The 22,763-nt window shown below is 41.4% G+C and overlaps 1 protein-coding gene across 8 annotated transcripts; it reads left to right on the forward strand.

Moving 5' to 3' along the window:
• Positions 1 to 1,672: 1,672 nt before the first annotated feature.
• ZNF207 (zinc finger protein 207) lies at positions 1,673 to 22,477 on the forward strand. 8 transcript variants are annotated; one of them, XR_014444553.1, is made up of 14 exons: positions 1,673 to 1,855; positions 3,195 to 3,321; positions 3,396 to 3,534; positions 3,621 to 3,785; positions 4,663 to 4,738; positions 5,374 to 5,453; positions 5,769 to 5,923; positions 6,509 to 6,601; positions 7,725 to 7,967; positions 8,132 to 8,297; positions 9,189 to 9,369; positions 9,589 to 9,656; positions 10,289 to 10,341; positions 18,505 to 22,477. XR_014444553.1 is itself a non-coding variant. In XM_083148259.1 (12 exons), exons 1-11 carry the CDS (start codon positions 1,815 to 1,817, stop codon positions 9,347 to 9,349), a joined length of 1,446 nt encoding a protein of 481 aa, XP_083004385.1. In that variant the 5' UTR covers positions 1,673 to 1,814; the 3' UTR covers positions 9,350 to 9,369; positions 9,589 to 9,846. The 8 variants fall into 8 exon arrangements, 2 of the variants coding, with proteins under 2 accessions (XP_083004385.1, XP_083004383.1); XR_014444550.1 differs by having other exon boundaries at positions 1,674 to 1,855; positions 9,189 to 9,656; positions 18,505 to 21,055; positions 21,716 to 22,477; XR_014444552.1 differs by having other exon boundaries at positions 1,674 to 1,855; positions 9,189 to 9,656; positions 18,505 to 18,562; positions 19,537 to 22,477.
• Positions 22,478 to 22,763: the final 286 nt, after the last annotated feature.

Below are 22,763 nucleotides of genomic sequence, written 5' to 3' on the forward strand. Positions count from 1 at the left end.
TATAACAGACTCCAATGCATTTTTTTTTTAACACAAATTTTATTGGTGAGATGCCAGAGTATACAACAATAAAAGTCTTACATACCCTCCAACATTTCAAAGGCTGAAATCGGTACAACTTCAGAAAAGAGGCGTGGTCACGGGTGAAGGGGCGTGGCCACATCCCCTTTCTTATATTTTTAATGGACAGTTTTGCTGATTTTTTATTATAATCTATGATCACCCTCTGATCAGGGTGCAGTCCCTACCTGATGTTACTCCCCTCTCCAGCTTCTCCGTGCTGCAGACTATACAGGAAGTGGCTGTTTCAAGGCTAAAGGTGCCCATACACGTTACAATTATTGTATACAATATTGTATACAATATCGCATCTCATAGCATATCGGTTTTGCGATGAGATCAGATCTAGTACAAAAAGTATGTGCAGCACATACTTTTTGTACTAGATCTCATGTCATCTGATATCATCGCAAAACCGATATGCTATGAGATGCGATATTGTATACAATATTGTATACAATAATTGTAACGTGTATGGGCACCTTAACTCTCCGGCTGCTGGTGCTCTCGACTCACACACGCAGCCGTCTTGAGATGAGGGACTGCAAGCGCTGCTTGAGCCACGGACCCAGCCCGGCCAATCAGCGACCTTGGAGTGATTGAGGGCGGCTTAGCCAGTCAGGGAGCTGCGTGTGGCTGCTAAATTACACTGTATGGGGCGGCGTATAGTGTGTGAATGGGGAGAGAGAGAAAAACCGGTACATTCGGTACAGGGAGATTTAGCCAGTACAGACTACTAAAAAACGGTACTGTACCGGCTAAATCGGTACAGTTGGAGGGTATGGTCTTATGAGTAAACATCATAACATATAACATAAGATCCAATAATCAAAGTACATTATGAAAGGGAATCAACCCAAGTTATTAAAAACTATATGATAATTAAGTCAAAAGATTAGGAAATAGAAGATAAAAGAAAAAGAGAAGTGGGAAAGGGGGTGAAGGAAGGGAAGGAAAGGAATAGGGAAGGGGAGGTCCTGCCGGCTGACCCCACCAACCTATGAAGAACATTTAGGTGGGAAAGTGTCCTCTACAAAATAACTTCTTACGAAAAGGCCGGGGGCATGTTAAAATAAGTGGTCCAGGGGTCCCAGACTTTAATAAATTTAATAAATTTGGAGGAACCCTTTAAATTGCTGGTAATGTGCTCCATAGAATGGATATGCCAGATCTTAGCTATTATTTCTTGAATAGAAGGGATTGTAGATGATTTCCAGTGTACCGTTATGGAGGTTCTGGTAGCCAAAATCATATGACTAAATAGTTTGTTTTGAGGACGAGTAGCATCTGGGATAACCATTGAAAGAAGAAAATGACCCGCTTTAAAAGGGATATTTAAGGATAGTACTGAATTAGCCAAATTCTTTAGTTCCTGCCACAAAGAAACCAGAATCGGGCAATTCCACCAAATATGTAACAGACTCCAATGCATTATTTAAAGAGAGAACGCTATGTACCATTACTGTCCACATATACTGAACGATATCACTAAGATGAGGGCAAATAGTGAGTGAAGGAGGACGACTGTAAACCCTCACTAAAGATGGCGCGCTGTACACGGGCTCCTCCCCCGTGGGTGTGTCTAGATGTGGTAGCCGCCCGCCCGATGCTCCTTGCATTCTGGGAGGAGGAGGTGGCGTGTACTGTGTGTGTACTAATCGGCGCCATCTTTTCGTTTCTTTGTGGTTGCTTCTTGTAGCCGCTCCTTTTGTGACCATCCGTTCCTGATATACCCGGTCTGTTCGATACTCGTCATGGGTCGGAAGAAGAAGAAGCAGCTGAAGCCGTGGTGCTGGTATCCTTTGCTCATACGGCGCTCTATGTGCATACAGTATATACGGTGGCGGGGCCGAACTGGGGTCGTATGTGTGTACAGATTAGCTTGTTTGTGTGTATTGAACGTGGTCTGTGTACGGGCACTAGGAGGATCTCGTACATCTCCGGTGTCCATGCAGGGCGGAGTGGATTTGTGGTCTCTTGGTTTTCATTAGCTGGTTGCGCAGCTTTTCGTTGTAGTGAATAGTATGGATTCTGACCTGACTGCTGAATGCTGGCCGGCCTTCCAATAGGAAAGCCTGCAGTGCTGGTCATCGCATGGTAACCAACCCAATGATGGCGGAGATGCTGCGTGCATGGGCGGCCGGAGGTTAACGTATGCGCAGGTTATACGTATCCGCTGTTATATTTAAACGGTCACTCATCGGAAGCAGCGTCTGATGGTAACGATCGTGAACCTGCTTTTAAATCGAAACAGAACTTCAATCAAATAGAACATCGATGGTTACATACCATTGGTTTCTGATGTCCAGCTCTATATTTATTTATTAAGTTTCATATAGCGCAGCATATTCCTTTGCGCTTTACAGTAGGAGACAGTGATATGAATGAACAGGGTATTTACAGACAGTCAAAAGGTAGGAGGGCCCTGTTTGCAAGTTTACAATCTATAAGAAAATAGGCATTGATACATAAGGAAATATACTGTATTCTTTATTGCATCAATTCCACCAGAATGTAAGGTTCCGTGACTGGTTCTGGAATTTGATAGCTTGCCTGAAGAGATGAGTTTTGGATTTTGAGCAGCTATAATTTGTAGCACTGGCAATTTTTCAGAATTTCTATTTCTGGATTAATTATGTTTATTATTGATAATTGGCTGCTTTTATAGAGATTGTGATTTAATTTATGTTGAGTAATAACACGTTTGCCACATTATTTACTGTCTCTGGTTTAACAATCTATAGATTGTAAGCTTGCGAGCAGGGCCCTCCTACATCCATGTCGGTTTGTATCTACCCAGTTTGCTTAATGTAAATGTAAAGAACATTCTGCACTATTGAAGAAACTGTAAATAACACAGGTTTTCTTTCTTCTCCCCATTAATGAGGAAAAAATGGGTCCTGCTAATGTTGTTACTGTGGAGCAGTGCCATGTATTTGAAACCTTAGTCAACCATGTTTTATTGCTTTCTAACTTTACTAAGTTTGGAATGAGAACTGTTGTTGGGGGTGTTTTTTTTTTTTTTTTATTATTTTAAGTCACCATATAAAGAAAATCCCACAGTGGCTTAAAACAGTTAATCCTGAAATGAATGTTGCTGCTTTTAGTCTGTATGGTTCTTAACTGCTCACCAGGTATTGCAACAGAGACTTTGATGACGAGAAGATTCTCATCCAGCATCAGAAGGCCAAACATTTTAAGTGTCACATCTGCCATAAGAAATTGTACACTGGCCCAGGTCTAGCTATCCATTGTATGCAGGTAATTTGTTGATTATCAGTAAGTTGAAATGGTGGTCATTATCTTGGACCCCACCTAATGATCTCTTGCTGTAGGTACATAAAGAGACTATTGATGCCGTACCCAATGCCATCCCTGGCAGGACAGACATTGAACTCGAAATTTATGGCATGGAAGGAATTCCCGAGAAAGATATGGAGGAGAGGAGGCGACTATTGGAACAGAAAACACAAGGTACTTATGGTTCCAGCCTACAGATAACCCATACTTGTATGGTTTTTACTTTGAATTTTCTTCACATGACCTGTTCTATTCTCCAGTAGATGGACAAAAGAAGAAACAGGATGATTCAGATTATGACGATGATGATGAATCTGGGCCATCCACTTCATTTCCACCACAAATGCAGCCTCAGCAGGGATACATGCCTGCAATGGGACAGCCAGGACTCCATAGTTTAGCAGGCAATCCAGGCATGCCCCCAGGTAATAATTCAGTCCTTAGTTAATGTTATCTATATCCGTGCCTACAGCAAGTAAATGATCTGATGCATATGACATGTAGGCAACTATACACTAATCTTTTTATTTGCAAAGTACTGCTTGGACTGTTATGAGGAATATGTACACGGTCTTTCTCTCTGTTAGCAAGCTTGTTTTCTTGATGTCCTCTTTGATTCTTCCCACATTCCATCCCTCTACCAATCCTGTCTCACTCCCACAGATGCTATTTCTCGCCTATGTACTTGAATCATCCATCCTACTCATCCATGGCTTAATGAACTCCCCACCTTGCCCCTTCACTCGGTCTTCAGCTCCTTTGTCCCCTCTATTTTCCATCTTCCTCTGCATCCTCTGTCAGCTACTTCACTGCCTATTTGTTATAATGAAAAACAAGTTTTAAGCTGGGTACACTCCTAAAGGTCTTTGTAATGTATGGGAGCAAATAGTCATTTGCTCCCAAATGGTCGATTTTATGTATTTCCAGCCTTTGGACAGATACATTTTTAGATTTGTACCCAGCTTCAAGTGGTTTGACCTAAAACTGATTCAGTTATTCTCAAGCTTTATTCCTACAAACTCCTTCCCTTGTTCTAAGACTTTCATACTGCCTCTCGGCCTTAAAAAGTGACTAATCTCCTCAAGCCATACACTTCCTATTTCTGCAGTCTCTAGGCCTCCACCTATAACCTCTCGAATTTATGCTATTGTACGTGGGGCTCTCTACTTGTAGTATGTGGAATATGTAATGAATGTAAAATTTAACTTTTGTACTGTCCATTTACTGTCTTATGCACGGTTACTATAGAACCCTTATGGTTTTGTTTTTGTGTAATATTCAGTTGGATTTTTTGTTTTCCAGGAATACCGCCATTAATGCCATCTGTTCCCCCTTTGATGCCTGGAATTCCCCCAGTTATGCCAGGAATGCCTCATGGGTTAGTATGAGATAAATATTCTTCCTATCTGTACTCTTGTATATTAAATATTTAAATTTTTACATTTGGGCTTTACCGTAATTTCCCCAGTACTGCTCATTTTCATCATTTAATGCAGTGCTCTGTTTTGAAAATGTCAGTTTGGCATTATAATCCTGGGACTGCTCTGCTGCCACCACTTGCATGCAATATAGTCCAAAACACACAGTGCGCATCGCACCTTCAGGCCCTGTTTTACACTGCATTTTGATCCCTGGTTATTCCCAGTGATGGTCCAATTTACATGACCCTGGGTCAGTTGTGCATTTAGCTTGGACACACCCTTGAGGTGGGCCCTCACATACACTGCCAATCAGCAGCTTTCAAGCATATCCTTGGTTGGATAACCTGTGTCTAACTGTTTACACTGCAGTTACCTGATAGCGACCAGGATCAGATTCCCATGTCACTTGACCTGGGTTATTTTTCAAGTATCTCTTTAACCCAACCTGTGAACTGGGTAGACCTGGCCATAACCAAGGTTATTGCTGCAGTGAAAAGGGTTAATAGAATATTTTACATATACAAATAAAAAGTTTTTTTTACATGTTGCCTCACACTGGTCTTTAAACATTTTATTTTTAAATTGTGTTCAGGATGCTGCAAATGGGTGGTATGATGCACCATCACCACCATGGGCATGGGATGCCCCCAATGATGGCTGGTTTGCCTCCAGGTATGTATTTTGTTTGTAATACTCTATATAAAATAGTGACATTTATACACCTTTTGTTTATCTACATCAAAAGCCAATTAACCTACCAGAATAATTTTGCAGTGCGTGTAATAAATCTAGCCTACTCAGACTTCACCCATGTAAATATGATGAGCTTCTAAAAATGTACACTGGTAGTGCCCTGGTCTGAATCACTGGTGCTAGAGCTGCCCACTCAAAACAATGTCTGAGCGGTTGGTCTCGGTAATCACATTTAGTGTAGCCATCTAAAAAGCAGTACACTGTCATATCTATGCTTTTCCTTTTTCTCTTCAGGAGTTCCTCCACCTGTTGGGCCTCGTCCTGGGATCCAGTCAATGGCACAAACTCAGCCCCTCTCTGCACCAGGTGTTGGTAGACTGACAACTCCCAGTACGACTGCCCCTGCCATCCAGTCTGTACCCAAACCACTTTTTCCAAGTGCTGGACAGGTAAGCATCACGCACTTATGAAGTAGTGAGGCCCATTGCTTGCTCTGTGCTTTGGTGTCTAGTAATGGCTAATACAATTATCCAAGCAAAATCTCAGTCTTTTGCCAGCATACATGTTTTACTTTGTAGTGTCCACACTTTCAGCAGCTATATAACTTCAAAATACCTACATTAGTGGATACATGTTTACATTATTGTAAACCCCGTAATATCTCCTACAGAGCCCTGATGGTAGTTTGGTTTTCAAACCACATTACAGGCTAACACTTTTTTTTTTTTTCCTTGATTGTTCAATGTAATGTTACATTATTTCAAGTGTCTTTATTGGTATCGTTGTATGTCTGGTCTGTCACCTGTAGTTATCTGTTTTGTAAGGACTGGTGTGGTTGGTGTGAGTGACTGCTGAGATTATTTGCTCTGAGTGTGGTGGTTTGTGGTTGTGTATGGTCACAATCTCCCTTGTGTGTCTGAGATGGTGTGTAGACCTTGTCTGTACCTTTTTTATAGTCTGCTCTGTGCGTGATGGTGTAGAGACCAGGCCTGTCAGTTGAAGTCTCTTCACTGCTTCCTCTCTTTGTGCTGCAGATGGGATCACCTGTCACAAGTTCAACCACATCGTCCTCCAATTCAGAGACCCTCTCTGCACCTGCTAAAGCTCTGTTTCCTAGTGCTGCACAAGTATGCAGGAAATTGCAGTATTTAGTATTTGCTTTATAGATTAACCCTTTGGACCCCTTGTCTTTAAGTTACAAAGCAATCAGAATGTTGGGGGTGGAGGGAGCTACATTAAAATAAAGAGAAAAATGTCAGTCTGTTCTAACTGGTGGTCTAAAGGGTTAGTGCATGCATTGGCAATGCGTTCAATTAGCAGATATTGGCTTAATGCATGGATGTGTGTGCAGTCCATACTCCATTAAGGGGTAGATTTATTAAGCTCGGTGAAGTGATAGGGGCAGCTGTATTAAGCCTGGTGAAGAGTGGAAGGAGATAATGCACCAGCAAATCAGATCCTAACTGTCATATTTCAAATATAGCTGATTGGCTGGTGCATCTCCTTCCACTCTTCACCAGGCTTAATACATCTGCCCCTTTATCACTTCACCGAGCTCTTCCATTTTATCTCCAGTTTACCTCTTCTCCAGGCTTAATACATCTGCCCCAAAGTGTCTGGTTTTTATCACCGGCAAAAGCCAATCAGCTCCTACCTGTAATTTTTCATACCAAGCCTGTAACTTCACAGTTATGAGCTTATTGGCCGGTGATAAAAACCAGACACTTTATCACTTCACCAAGCTTAATAAATCTGCCTCTAAGTGAGATAGATATTGAGTATTCATTTTACATTGGGGAATTTTTTTTTTTTTTTAAATAGGTGTTTGTCACATTTTATTTGTATGGGACACTGGGTTAAAGTTTGAAGATTAACACTGAGTGTGATTTGTGTTGTCTTTTACTATGTGCTGCTAGGCCATATTCTTTGGGGTTCTCTAAATTTGTGAAATTGGCACGTTTCAGTTTGTGTTGATGGCCTAATTATAAAGGAATGAGGGATAGATCCCAGTAGGGTGCAGCACTCTGGCATCCCTGGCTTAGCATTGAGTTTGAGCCGGTGATGTAGTTAGTGATGTTGCACCTATATATTTATAGGAGCGTAGGTCACACTGGTTTATATGCAGATAACGTTCAGGCCTTTTGTGTGTTTGCTGTGCTCTGGCTTTGCTTTGTACTTTGCGCTTCATTGTATTGCAGTGTATGCATGTACTTCATTTATATTGATGGTTGCTGTCTTTTTACTTTCCAGGTTCCAGCAGCAGTGGCGGGTCCTGTGGGAACAGACTTCAAACCCTTGAACAGTGCACCTATTACAACATCTGAGCCTCCTAAACCAACATTTCCTGCTTACACCCAATCAACCATGTCAACAACTAGCACCACTAATAGCACTGCTGCTAAACCATCTGCTTCCATAACAAGTAAGCCTGCTACCCTGACTACTACTAGTGCCACTAGTAAGTTGATCCACCCAGATGAGGATATATCACTGGTAAGTCCCAAGCTCTTCCCTGGTTCTTGTATACTAACATGCTTGTCCCTAGGATCACAAATTTTCTATATAAAGTATGTTGTATGAAAATGATTCTCTCACTGTAATGCCATTTGTATGTGAATGGAACCTTGAATACTTCTTTGTTTCTGTGTTATGTCTAGGAAGAGAAACGCGCTCAGCACCCGAAATACCAGCGTAACATGCCGCGTCCAGGTCAGGGCCCTATGAGCAGTATGGGTAATTCTGGTCCATTAGGTGCTATGATGGCATCACAGTCAGGAATCCCACCACAACAGCCTGGTATAAGGCATCAAATGCCTCCTCATGGTGAGTGTTCAGTAGGCCATCGTACCACATTAATCCTGGACCGCATCAGTGATGGTAGGCCCTGTTTCACTACAAGGTTGTGGTTTTTTTTTTTTAACGAAAGGGGGCATACATCCGATTGTAATAAAATGGCACAATGGGTGATATATTTAATGTCCATGTTCTGTTTTCAAGTGTGTGTGTGTGTGTGTATGTATTATTATGTGTGTGTACACACACAGCTTTTGCTGGTGTATCTTGCGTTCGTGGTCCGGAACCATTTAAAATTATATATGGTCATTGTAATTGCCAAAACCAGTGCTAGTGGCTGCCAATCATAAAATGTTGACAAACTACACAATCACATAACTGAAAATGAAGGATGACAGATACAATTAATCCCCCCCCCCCCCTAAATCTCATATCCTAAGGGTGCTATGAAAAAAAAGATACCCTGGGTCACAGGTTCTCAAAGTCAGTCCTCGAGACCCCACACTGCATGTCTTGCAGGTCTCCTAACAGAATCAAAAGTTAAATAATTAGTGCCACCTGTGGATCTTAAACTTCAGTGAGTAATGAATGCACTTGTGCACCTGCTGGGTGAGTTGGAAAGCATGAATTGCGTGGGCTTGAGGACTGAGGTGCAGATTTATGAAGTGAAAGTGTGGCCAATCAGTTCATATTTGTCATTTTTCAAACTAAGCCTGTAACATCAGTTAGTAGCTGATTGGCCGGTGATAAAAACTGACACTTTTATCACTTCACTAAGCTTAATAAATCTGCCCGTGAGTTTGAGAACCACTGCCCAGGTCACAATGATTCAAGAAAGTGTAGTATCCACTGGTCTAAATGATTGTCCATAGTGTCTTGTACATATGCGTTGATCTACAAATTTGTCTATTCTCTCAACAGGTCAGTTTGGGAGCCCGCATCAGGGCATGCCTGGCTTTCACCCCGGGGCAATGCCCCCCTTTGGACAAGGACCTCCTATGGTTCCACCTTACCAAGGTGGCCCTCCTCGACCTCTGATGGGAATGCGACCTCCTGTTATGTCTCAAGGTGGCCGCTACTGACCATGCCGCACTATTAATAGGTTTGGAGATTAAACCCTTTCTCACCCTGTGCTGTGTATATAGTTGGGCTACATATCTCCTCGCATACCAGGACCTGTTGGACACTTGTTTTACATTGGGGGAGGGGTATTTTTATTTCCAGGGGAGGTCAGGAGGGAGGTGAAGGGGAGATCAGGGACATAAGACCGGACATTTTCCTGATGTTGCAATTTATACTGTATGGCTTCTTTTCCATCTAGGTTTTTAGAAGTGGCGTATAGTAAATATGGTTCGTTTAATTGTGAAGGCGCCAAATACCTACCACAAGGCAAGTTCTGTAACATTACTTTGCTCTTTGTTAAGGTGAGGCCTTCACAGCTCCTCTGGGCTGTTGGACTTCTGGTCCCCAACTTTGGTTGGTGAGGGCAGTAACTCTTTGTTGTATCTAGACATGTCTTTTGACTGACCTCCATGTATTGTTCACTTGCGCATTATGTAATAAAAACAGAGAAACCCTTCTGACTTCTTATTAATTGCCAGCTGTGGAGCAACAATGAGGTTTGTACCATTGCATGTCACTCAGCGTTTTCCTTCATGATGGTTCACCACCAGTAGATCCCTTTTATATAAAAGTAATGTCAGCAGCATGAGTTTTTAATTTCTCCTTTGTAGCTAGACCTGTTCTAAAACACAATTACCTATTTTATGTAATTATTTCTACGCTCTTCCTGCTGCATCCACTGCTTTCTTAAGGTCTGGCCAGTGATCCTGCTGGTGCTTATCCATGTGTGTCCAGGTCTAGCTACTTTGTGGCGATTGGGATAATGGTAGTAATCTTTTTACAGGAATATTGGTGATTGGGCCCTATGACTCGAGTGTGTAAGCTTGAAAAGTTTGCATGTATTTAACTTCCAGTTACTTTAAAACATGTTCTAAATGTAGCCTTTCTTCTCCCTATAGCACTGCCCTAGCACAGGCTGAGGCTGTCTAAGTGTTGCCCTGTTCAGTCTGAGGCAAGTGGCATTTATTTTATTCAGGGGCCCTCACAGCTTTAGCTGTTGGATATATATGTCCCCAAACTTGCAGCAAGTTTGGTGAAGGCCCCTAACATTTTCTTTAATGTAGGGCTACTGTTAGATAACTGTTGTCGTCGTACAGTGTTTTTAGAACTTCTTGCTGCACAAATTACTACTTACTGCCTCCGTATTCTGCAGAAAGAGTGTATATCAACTGCTGGGTGCCAGGGACTTTGTGTAATGGTTTATTTTTGAGAAACATTCTGCATATGATCTAACTAGTGCATTACTGTCCATGAATACAACAACCACTTCAAAGTGTACACTATGTCTTCTGGTTAGTAATCCGGTTTGCTGGGTCTGTTAAGGTGGTTGGGCTCCAGCTTTAAGTTCCATACACACTGGGCGATTATGCCCAGCATGTATGCACATGGCTGCTGTCATCGATGGGTGGAAAGCCGCTCAGTGCATACACACTGAGCATTTTTCCCCCCAGGTAGGTGCTGTCAGTGGCGGGCGGACAGCTTTGCATAACGCAGCGCTATGCAAAGCTGTCCACAAAGCCGCTCATCTGCTGTTAATACCAGCAGATGAGCAGATTTCCCGGCGACGATGCTGGAGCACACATCACCATTCACTGCCGGGCCATACACACTGGGCGGCTTTGAGATGAAAGCAGCTCAAACTTAGTGTTTTGAGTGTCTTTCAGCTCAAAATCGCCCAATGTGTATGGGCCTTTTAGAGGTATTGTCACAGTATATCAACTTTTTTTTAAGCTTGCAATGTGAGATGCTTTGTGTGAGTGAGGCATCAGATTCTATGCACCTCCTAAAGACAGCTATCTCTGGCATTTTTGACACACAAAAAAATGCAAATCGTGATTTTCTCATGACACTTGTATATTGTCTCTGAACAGCTGCAGCTGTTACATAGTATGCATATTCACACACTCTGTAGCACACAGATATAGAAGTGTCGTATATCAAGTTGGCGTTGGTACAAATTTACAGCAACAAAGTTACCTGCTAAGTCTTGCGCGACCTGGCATGCCAGAGGGTCTGCTTAGCGTGAATGCAGCAAAGATGAAAGGACACATCTTGTAAGTCAGTGGTATCAATAGTTTAACCATATTTTCCTTTGAGCTGCTTTGTTTAAAAAAAATGCTTGTTAGTCACATAAAAATGCTGTATTTTTTTTCCCACATGAAACAGTGGTCTCAGCCAGTACTCCTTGCCAACATCACTCCTTCACTTCAGTATGTCATATCTGCCCCTGAAAGGGGGGGGAGGGGGACCTGTCCAGCTCCAAGCAAGCTTGCATTGAACATTTCCTCTAGTATCTTATTTTGAATGCTTGCAAGCAATCTGCTGGCAGTTCAGTAATTGGTGGATTCATATTGCACTTGTCTAGCCTGGAAATTCGGAGACAATTTTAACGTGTGCTGGACAGTAATCACGTGAGGGCACTGCCTATTCAGTTGTAAATGGAGCATGTTTATAGCTTAATGAAAGTTCCTTACACACTGGCCGTTTTAGTGGGTTTCCCCAGGGTAGATGACTTTCCATAGCAGAATGCTATGGAAAGCAGTCCATCCAGTCACTCATCTGTTGGTAATAACAGCAGGTTGTAAGCTTGCGAGCAGGGCCCTCCTACCTTTTTGACTGCCTGTAAATACCCTGTTTTTTTCACTGTCTCCTTTTGTAAAGTGCAATTGAATATGTTGCTCTATATAAGAAACTGTAAATAAACAAATGAACAGTGGGGCCAGCTATAATGCGGGAGCGTGCATCGCTTCCCTGTACACACTGTGCGGCTTTAGAGATTAAACGACAAAATTTACCTGCTTTCAGCTCATCTGCTCAATGGTTTACATTTATGCTTCAAAATGCCTGTTAATATTGTATATGGGTAAATTAATGGCTTGGCAAACCTCATTACTTACTTGTGTTAGCCATTATGTGACTGGTGACTGGTTACTACAGGTTGAGACTCCCATATCCGGAATTTAGGATTTTTCTGTATTTTAGAATACTTGCATACCACAATGAAATCTTGGTAATGGGACCCAAGTCTTGACACACAATTCTCTTCTGCATCATATATGCCTTTTTAAATGCCTGTCTTAAAGGTCCTTTTGGGTTGCATACGTTGAAAGTAAAGGTGTCACTTAAGGCCTATTCACACTGGGTGATTTAGAGCTGAAAGTAGGTCAGTTTATTTTTTATTTTTTTTGTCTCTGAGGTGCTTTCAACTGGAAAGCCGCCCAGTGTGTTCTGCCTGGCAATGAGCGCTGATGCAGACTCGCACCTCATCGCCAGCCACAGCTCATTTGCTTGTAATACCAGCAAATGAGTGACTTGGTGAACTGCTTTCCATAGCGTCCTGCTATGGAAACTCCCCCACCCTAGGGAAAATCGCTTGAAAGGGTGAAGATCGCTCAGTGTATGCACCAAGCAATTATCAGCCCAGCAATTTTTATCATAGCTCTGCATACACGTCAGTGTGTATTCACCTTAAGTCATGAATAGAACATTTTGGATATTGGATTTCTAGATTCAGGAGCATCTTCCTTTATTATAATGAACAAAAAGTTTCCTAATCATGCATAACCTGTTTATTTTGAAAAACATCTGTTAAAGCTGTGCTATACAATAATAGCACATACTTGGTTCTTTACATGACACAAACACTGGTAATTGTCATATAGTTTCCTGAAATGTCATGTGGTTGTATTATGTAATAATGCAGTGATTTTTAAAACTTTTTCAATTCGCAGCACACCGAAAAAGATAAAATTGCCAAGGCACACCATTCGTCACCCACAGGGAAAATCACATACACATTGGCTCCCACAGGGAAAAAAAACAATCATACTGGCACACCGATTTACACAGTACAGTACAGGCTTATTGGCTTTTAGGACAAAGAGCATATGTCGGTGCGTTTTGTTTTCAGTGTGGTGTTCCCAAGGGTGTAGTTAAAAAAAAAAAAAAAAAATGCCCTCATGTGAAGACCATACGAGTTATTTCTCAGCTGCCATCATGTGGTCCTTGGAAGCTAGTGCAGCAGTATATCTCACCTTGTGTTTCCTCACCTTGCTTCCTGTGACTTGTCCTATCTAAATCCTGAGACATCGTACTCTATGCCCAGGATACACATCCTGTACTGGAGCACGAAGATACCAGTGATTCCAAAAATGAATAGGTCATCTCTGCCTCTCATGGAACACTAATTGAAAAACATGAATACCGCATATAAATTTTCAAGACAATCCCCCCCACTCAGAGAATTGTCATCCTCCAACACCCCCCTACCCCCCCCCCCCCCCCCCAAAAGTCACCCTGTCCATCCCAGCCGCTGCTTTTTACCTTTTGTCCAAGTAGCAGATAGAGGACTGTTCCATGGATTCCACAGCATGTGGCATCTTTCAGTGTGATGAGTCCTATTAAGTAGATGGAAATTTAATAATGAGTTAAGGAGATGAATTACATGGGAGGGTAATTTGGCAAAGTTACATTGTGGGCTTCATACATTGACCTAATCAAACTAATGTAGTTTCAATTATATGTGAGATGTCAAGTTATTAAACATTTATGCAGATATATTGCATGTTTATAATCTGCCACTTCTCTAAAACGCTTTTTCCATGTATTATATGGCATCGCAAGGGATCTGCAGGGACCAATTCGAGTTCATAAACAAATGTTCCTTTATTTATGTGATAGCTGTACTTGGCACTCAGCAGAAGCTCTGCTTTTTGCCAGTAGACTGGGATCAGCTGAGCTGTTGCACTTGAGACTGCTTAGTTTATAAATATATTATCAAGTGTCCACAGACTTCAATCACTTGTGTCTTAATAACAGAACGTAACCTTTTGCTCACAGATATGTAAATCTCTGTGGAACTGAGTTTTTCAGACTGTTCATTTGAGAACAGGGTCATTAACTTGAAATATAAATTGACTTCTTAATGTTATCAGTATGAAGAGTATCCATGGTTTTGCGATTTTAAGTGCATGTGCTCCTTTCCTGGCAGCTTTTGCATATTTGCACTTAAGGTGCGGCAATCCTTGCTGGGAATGCATACATTTGGTACTGCCTGAGGAAAGGGTGTTGTGTGCTTGGAGAGTGACAGGTGATTGCTACTTTAAAATATGGGTATACATGCCAGAATTCCTGCATAGCCTACCTCTGAAAAGCTCTTGCATAGTGTATTTTTGTTTTGATCACCTCCAATAGCAATGCACATCTGAATTTTTGATCTGCCAAGACTGACTTTGGTTCTTGCATTCTCATTAATTCTCCCATTTTTTTTCAAACTGCAAAATAGTTTTTATAAAATGTGCGCTGCTAATTCTCATAATGGGCTCCTTAGCTTTACAAATTCAATGTTCTTATACCTAAAATGCCCTTCCTGGGTAAAAAAAAATCAACTTTTGAATACCCTCTCTTGGAAGCAGCTTTGGAACATCTACAATGTGTACAGATGTGTCCTCCGTTTCACCAAACATGCCTTCTTGGCAAGTTAGGTGCTGTGCAACTCTAATTGTGGCAAGTTGTGTGTGTGTGTGTGTGTGTGTGTGTGTATATATGTGTGTGTATTTGTTTTTTTCCCTCCATTCACCTCAATGTGACAAAGGCTTCATAAGGCTGTACTGATCCATTTGATATGAAATACATGAGTATATAAAGTGGCCAGAGCAGTGCATTCTTAAAGCTGTTAAGATGCACATTTGGGGTCAAAAATGAAATGCCACTTGGTGCAACTGACTTGAACCACATGCATGGTTGTGGGGGGCATTCTAAAAAAAAAAAAAAACTGGTACGGTTTCCTAGCACGGTGCTTATTTGGTAAATGAGCCGGATTGTACAACTAAATATCGCATTGCATGCGATTTTTAATTGTACAACACTGATGGGTGCTTACAATGTTAAATGCACCCCCATTGTCAACGCCAACCCGAAGCATGGCAAGCGCAGCGGTACGCGTCCTCCGACCTTTTCATACCCCCACTATCCACATCGGGGTGGAGTTGATTTTAGATAGTGTCGCGAGCCCGAAGCGTGGCGAGCCCCGCGGAATACATGTTAAGTCATCTGCGTCCCCTTGCTGCGCTCGCCATGCTTCGGGCTTGTTCAGCTTGCCACACTATCTAAAATCAACTCCACGCCGACGTGGATAGTGGGGTTATGAAAAGGCCGGAGGACGCGCACCGCCATGCTTTGGGGTGGCGTTCACAATGGGGGTGCATTTAACATTGCAAGCACCCAGATGCTTGTTTTTTTTTTTTGGGGGGGGGGGGGTATTCAATCTGTGCCGATATTTCCTGATGTTAACAGCATTGAAGGGTGTCATAGCAGACTTCTTAAAGTCTGATCTGTTTTGCCGGAAACTGGCGCTTTGAGTTCAGGGCCATCTTCTGACAATCTGTGGTCGTTTCTGACAATTTACGGACTTCAATAGTCATAATTCAATATTCCTGCTGTAGAGTTTCGGAAAGTCTGTAACTTGGCAGGAACACCATGCATTGTTGAATCCGACGAAATGGGGCAGAATTCCGACTGTCGGGACGCTCTGACAGTCTGAATACCCCCTTAATGAGAAAAAAAAATAGAGATAGATAGAGATATATATATATATATAGAGCAGGTAGGTCCGCACTCCCAATCAGGATGATATGCAGCAGTGGGGTGCTTCACTTAAGGTACCACAGGTGTACCATACATAGGTCTGTGGGCTAATCGTTGTACAAATCAGCCGAGAGAGCACACTCCAATAATTCAGCAAAGATAAATGGTTTAATACATCACCATTATAGCATACAGCAGGTCGACGTTTCGGACTAGACACGGTCCTTTTTCAAGACAAGCAACGATACGACACAACAGCTCAGCAACAGTGCAGGAGGCCTTTTGATATGACTTATTTGAAATATTTTAAATAAAATTAATTTTAGACTAAACCTAATTAAAACTTATAAAGGTACTTTTCAGAGACACGCACATACACAAAATAAGGAGTTGAGCATTAAAAACGTTTAGATGCCTTTTTAGTTCAGTCTGTTTCGAAGCTTTGAATGAACTAAACCAAAAGGAGAAATGGTACTTGTGTAGTTTCACGGCGGCATGCTATGCTACGTATTCAGCGTAGGCTAAGCTACGTTGTCGGTGTAGTGTCCCAGTCAGGCATTGTAGTCACCGCACTGTCCCTGGCAAGCCTAGTGAGCACCTCTCACAGCGCTGGTAACCACCAGAACCCTTGCGCTGACAGACGCCAGCCGAGCGGCGCTCCATCTAAGACGCAGGCTCAGTAATTCTTGCGGGAGGGTACGGCAACCCTGTCTGTGTCCGCTTCAGGGAGATGGACTGGGTTAGGGGTTCAGTAGCATGTGCGTCTCATGCACAATAAAGGATGCATTTGCCAGTGTTCCATGTTACATACTAGCAAATTCCTCCATTTCAAACCCCCACTATCCACGCCAGCCTGAAGCGTGGCGAGCGGACGCAGATTACTTGACGTGTATTCCACGTCCCTTCGCGTGGCTTGCTGGGCTCGCTACACTTCGGGCTCGGTGGCTCGCCACACTTTATAAAATCAACTCCACGCCAACATGGATAGTAAACAGGTCGGGAGGACGCGTACCGCGCCCCCTCCCTGCGCTCGCCACTCTTTGGGGAGACGTGGATAAACACCCTGTTTCAGGAACACATTCACACCGGTCATGTCAGGCAGGTTAAAATGGTCAATGGTTCCCACGAACGGGCGGGAACACGACTGATACGGACTGGGACGCTGACTACGCTGATTCTGACAGGGACGCTATGCTGACTACATAACTGTCATCGTGAAACTACACAAGTGCCGGAGAAATTCTTTCTACACTAGCTATAGATGAATGATCTGTCAGTAGTTCAATAATGGGAAATACATTAGGATTAACAAATGTTGGGAGAAGCTTGATGCTAGGCAGAAGTAGCACCACATCTGATTCACCACCCTATATCTTTGTTGTGGGAGATTTACTGCATTGGTTCACCTTTTAAAGACCACAAGAATGTGGAACACCACCAGTGATTCCCTTACAATGGTGTTTTTTTTTTTTTTTTTTTTTTAGTCTCAGTATTGAGCCTGTAGTCACGTTTTAAACCAGCCAACCCTGACCATATGGGTATGTTTATGAGGAAACCTATGTAGCTGTATTCCCCAAATAAATTCAATGGGAATTTTTTTTTTTAGCTACTTTTTTAAATCTGTTTTTCAAAATACATCCTGAGACACAAAGCAAAGTGTTAAACTATTAGTGCCTTGGCTTAAACTTCAGTTGCAGGATGCTGTTTGTTTCGTCACTGTTGTGTGTCTATTGAATGCATAAGTTTATTCAACACAGTAGACCTCTCTGGAATTTGTATTGTACTGTTTATGATTTGTCACCATTTCTGTCTTCTAATGTAAAGGTAGTGATGGGTTTTTATAGGTTTGGGATTTTCATGTCCTGTTTGAATGGGATAAGCAGAACATCTAAATCACACTTATATAGTTGTCACCACTGTCTGATACACAAATCAGTTGGGTTAAAGATGCCAGGAATGCACATCCGAGGCACTGTGTACTAATGAAATCCATTATATTGGGAATGAAATGGATCTTTAGCAATTTAAATGCAGCAAGAGGTTTATCTAGCAACTCTGGTGCTTGTTCCAATGCACAACTAAACCATAAGGTTTGTTTTTTAAGATATTTCCTATGTATAAACAGAAAATATCTTATTGTAGCTCTTATTAAATATACCCAACACTTCATAATGCCCTGGTGAAGCATGTCAGGTTTTCTGATGACTTCACTGACCATGAAAACTGCCTGTAAATCGCCAGAACTGTTCGTTCTCCCACAACCTCTTTGCGGGGTTTTTTTTTTTAGCAGACTTTGCTTTCTGCACTCTTAACATAAATGCGTATTTTATTATATTAAACTGTCCATGGTTTATAAAAAAAACTGTGGAATGCTTAAATTGAAACCCAGGCAGACTTCTCAGATGAAGAGCAGGTGCTTTTATTTCTTGTGTGTATTTTTGCAGGTGGGTGCAGTAGGTGTTGGGATAGTGTGTAGGACACCAACTTACACTACGCCTCAGTTAATGCCTCCTTGTTTCTGTCAATTTAGCTACTTACTGGTAGAGAAGAGTACGCACAGAACTGCCAGTACAGGTTAGTTGTAATCTGTAAGTACTCTGTGTTTTGTAATTTTTTATTTCTAACTTGCACTTGATGTGTACCTGGGGGATAATGTTTAATGGCTCGAGTGTATACACATTTGCAATTTTTATAATGTGCCCCAGTTTATAACGTATGTTGTGAGTTAAGATAGCTTAGTATGACATCTAAGTACTGCCACTGCTTTGCTAACGTGTGCATGTTACCTGTGCTTCAGTTGTCTTCTAGCATAACCTGTGCTGTGTGCCTGTCGTTAAATAGTTTTTGTTTATTTAGTGATAAAAAGTCTTTAATTCAACTTTAAAGTAACACCACATAAACCTGAATTCTAGCTCCCATCAGCACCAGTTTAAGTAATGAAGACTGAGGTGAGCATTCTTATTATTATGGGGTGTATGGCGTGGAACATTTTTATGGCTTATACATTTAAGATGGTTTCCACTATTATTCTTAGTAGAATTCAAGAAGTGTCAAGTCCATATTAAAATATCAGCACTTCAATAAACTTCATTTCTATGTCATATTGTTCAAAGCTGCCAACCCCTAGCCTGGCCCTTTTGCTAAGCTATCATGCCTATTAAGCATGGTCTGGACAAAGACATTTTCTCCACTGGCTGACCAATCAGAACAGCTTACTGTTTGTGTAGCTGGAAGGATTGCTCTGCATAGGCCAATAATCCTGTAGGTTTTGAATGTTGAACATAGTGGCCATGGTAGGCCAACTACTTAATATTGCCTGAGAGATTGCATTTTGTGTGTGTGTGGCCAACACTTTTAATATTATTGCAGCTGTTTCCAGTAACATTCATCCCTTTACAATCCATTCTGCTGTGCTTTACTTCACTGTGTTGCAGGGCCGTGGGGAACTTCAGATAACTTTTAAGAATTGGTTTTATTTAGCTGCACACTATTAAATATTATTAATTCATCATAGACTGGTGACCCACTCATTGGATGTACTGTTAATGCCCCCTCCATACAGCTGGCCGCACAGTGCCCTGCTCAATTTTTTACTGTCATTTGTGTGTATCTTTTGAAGAGACATTTTATATCAAATGTGGAATACACCTTGACGTGTCCAGGGTTAAATGAGGGGTAAGTTGCATTACTATATGCTTGGTAAGTACTATGCTTTTATCAAATGCTTTTCTTCTGATCTATTTTTTTTTTTTCAATCTCGCAATACTAATAGGTTACTCTGTGGATACATTACCAAAGGGAGCCCTCAGTATGTAGTGCAGTGATAGCTAACCTTGACACTCTAGCTATTGTTGAACTGCACATCCCAGCATGCCCTGCATCAGTTTTAGCATGGCCAAATAGTAAAACTGTAGCAGGGCATGCTGGGATGGTAGTTCAACAGCTGGTGTGTATCGAGGTTAGCCATCACTGCTGTAGTGTTTATTCTTGGAGTCAGAAGTGTGGCCTGAACTTCTTGGTTTAAGAGATGACAACAGTGTCACTACTTTTTTTTGTTCCCTTCAGTAAGATTTCTGTAGCTCGAAACATCGTTTAAGTTATGAAGTACTGTATAGATTTATGCAACATTAGGGGGCTCCTCACAGGGGTATGGGATGTTAGGTCGACCACTACTTTGGGTTAACGGTACCACAACCCCTCGCTGTGGTCACCATGCTTTGGACATGTTGCTGCGTTCGGCACACTTGCGTATTAACCCTCTATTCTAACTGGAATGGTAAAGGTGTGAACAATTTTAGAAAAATATATAAATCATGAAAACTCATGTCAACCTTTTTTTCCATGTCTACCTAATGACTGTGTACCCTTCACAAGCCTGTAGCCAGTACTACACTTTAGTTAATATGTCTCCATTACCTGACTGAATGTTTTTTTTTTTTCGTTTTTTTTTACTTGGTAATTTTAAATTTCTGACTGTTTAAAAAAAAAAAAAAAGTAAAAAATCGCCAAAACTAAAAAATTTTTTATTTTTTTTTAACCAATAATTTTCCCCATGTAGTGGGCAGTAACGTCTGCCTCAATCTATTTATTTTTTTACCTATTGTGAATTCTTAAAGAATGTCTGTTTATTCCTTAGCTGTACATGATGATCTATAAAGATAGTGCTGATGCCTTGTAAGGATCACATACACTAGTCTACAGCCTTTAACTTCTCTTTATAAATGAAAAAAATTCTGCTTTCATCAAACATTGATGTCCTTAACTTCAGCAAATTGTGCTATTCACTACAATCTATGATAAAGTTGTCTAAACGCATTGGTTTGTTACATCTGCATTACAGCCTTTTATGCAAGCTGTGACAGTGTATATACTTATTTTCCAATACATTTGAGTTATGTGCCACACATGCAGCCAGATCTCTTTCCCCGGCTCACAGATTTATGTACACAAGCCTGTGTGACTGAACAAAAGTCCAGAGGTTCCATAAATGTGGCCTCTAACTGCACTTGCAACGCAAAGGAATTTGTGACTAAATTGACTGAGCCTTTTGTTTGAAATCAGAAAATACAATTTCTTTTTTGGTAAGTTTATTTATTTTTATGTATTTATTGTATCTGAAATTATCAGGTATCCATGGGTGATTTTGAAAAAAAAAAAAACCATGTGTGAATTATAACAAAAAAAAAAATAAAAAAATGTTTAACTTATTGTCAAACTTTTGGTTCATTTGCTTTGTTGGCAAAACCAGTGTGGGTGACTAAGATCAAATATGTGGATAAACAGGATAACTCTGCCCACCACAGTTCTGGATAAGAACATTTGGTTCCCAGCCACAGTCCTCAAGTACCCCCAAATGGTTCACGTTTTCAGTCGCCCAGCAGGTGCGCATGTATACACATTATTTACTGACACATTTTAAGAGCCACAAGTGGAGCTAATTATTTCACTTGTGATTTCTGTTTAGAGACCTGGGAAACATGAAGTGTTGGGGGTACTTGACGACCAAGGTTGGGAACCACTGCTCTAGGGCACTGTGATGCTAGAAAGTTTGGGCACTGCTGGTATAAATAATGATGTAACTGAACGGAGCTGCTTTGTCTGCATTTTCATGATCGATTGCCAAACCTTTGTGTTCTTACCCACCCCCAACAAAAAAGCTCCTGTTGTAGCACTGATAAGACTATTGCCTGTTGGATCCTAAATAAAGTACAATTCTGAAACAAGTTTGTCTTCTAAAATAGGCAGAGTAATTTTTCCTTCCAGACAAAGCACTTTCTTTCTCTGAAGATACTAAGCGGTCTAGGCTGAAAAACACAAGAATTGGCTGTAGTTTTTCACCCCTGCGGCTTATTCCTAATTTAGTTTACTGCTGGGAAATGGAGACACTGATTGCCAACACCTGCTGTGTACCTGGGAACTGATACTGGTGATCTGTGTACAGATGCAGGCTAGCAATCCCATATCCTTTGGACATTCTGGCCAGCTGGAAACGCAAGATGGACCTTCTACCACCACTGTGAGCTGGGGTATATGATAAAGGCTCAATATATTTGCCTACTTGAGACTTAAAAGCATCTTGATTCTGAACTTCCTGCAGAAAATGTATCCCTACTGAATACTGCATTGAACAGCATGGCCCTCATTGCGAGATAGAACTAGACTGTGCAGCACAGTCTATTTCTACTTTCAATTCCGACGGCATGGGGCTGTGCATCGCGATTGGAAGTGGCTAGGCACTGTGCGATTTTAACTAAATTGCATTTGATTTTGACTACATAGTCAAAATAGATAGCAAAAATCCCAGTGTGTACACACCTTTCAGAGGCATGCCTGTTGCAGATATCGAATTGTTGAGCAACTTGTGTTTGTAGGTTATGAATTGAGATTCGGGTTTTTCAAGTTAAGGCTGCTGTATATAGTTCTGTAAACAGCGCCCTGTCTGGTGTGGTGTTTGAAAGATCTGACTTTTTTTATCTCCCTGAAATAAAACAAACCAAAAAATATCCTTGACCTCTGTTTCATTTTGCTACATCAGTGTTATTGGACCAATGTCCTAATTTACTGCCGCTCATCAAAGCTTTTTGTACGAATGTGCCCATATTTTAACACTTGCTCCTATTATTTTGTGTGGAATCGGGTCTCCAGCCTTATAACTAATATGGTCTAAAAAATGTAGAATTGTGTACCTGAATGAAATGTTTGCTTGTTCATTGTTAACTATTACTCAAATACACTGGGTGGGGGAAGAGAAGATCCGGGGTTCCAAATCTCTTGGTCACAGTGATGGAT

This window comes from Crinia signifera, chromosome 6, assembly GCF_055691185.1.
Source record: "Crinia signifera chromosome 6, ASM5569118v1, whole genome shotgun sequence".
Lineage (NCBI taxonomy): Eukaryota > Metazoa > Chordata > Amphibia > Anura > Myobatrachidae > Crinia > Crinia signifera.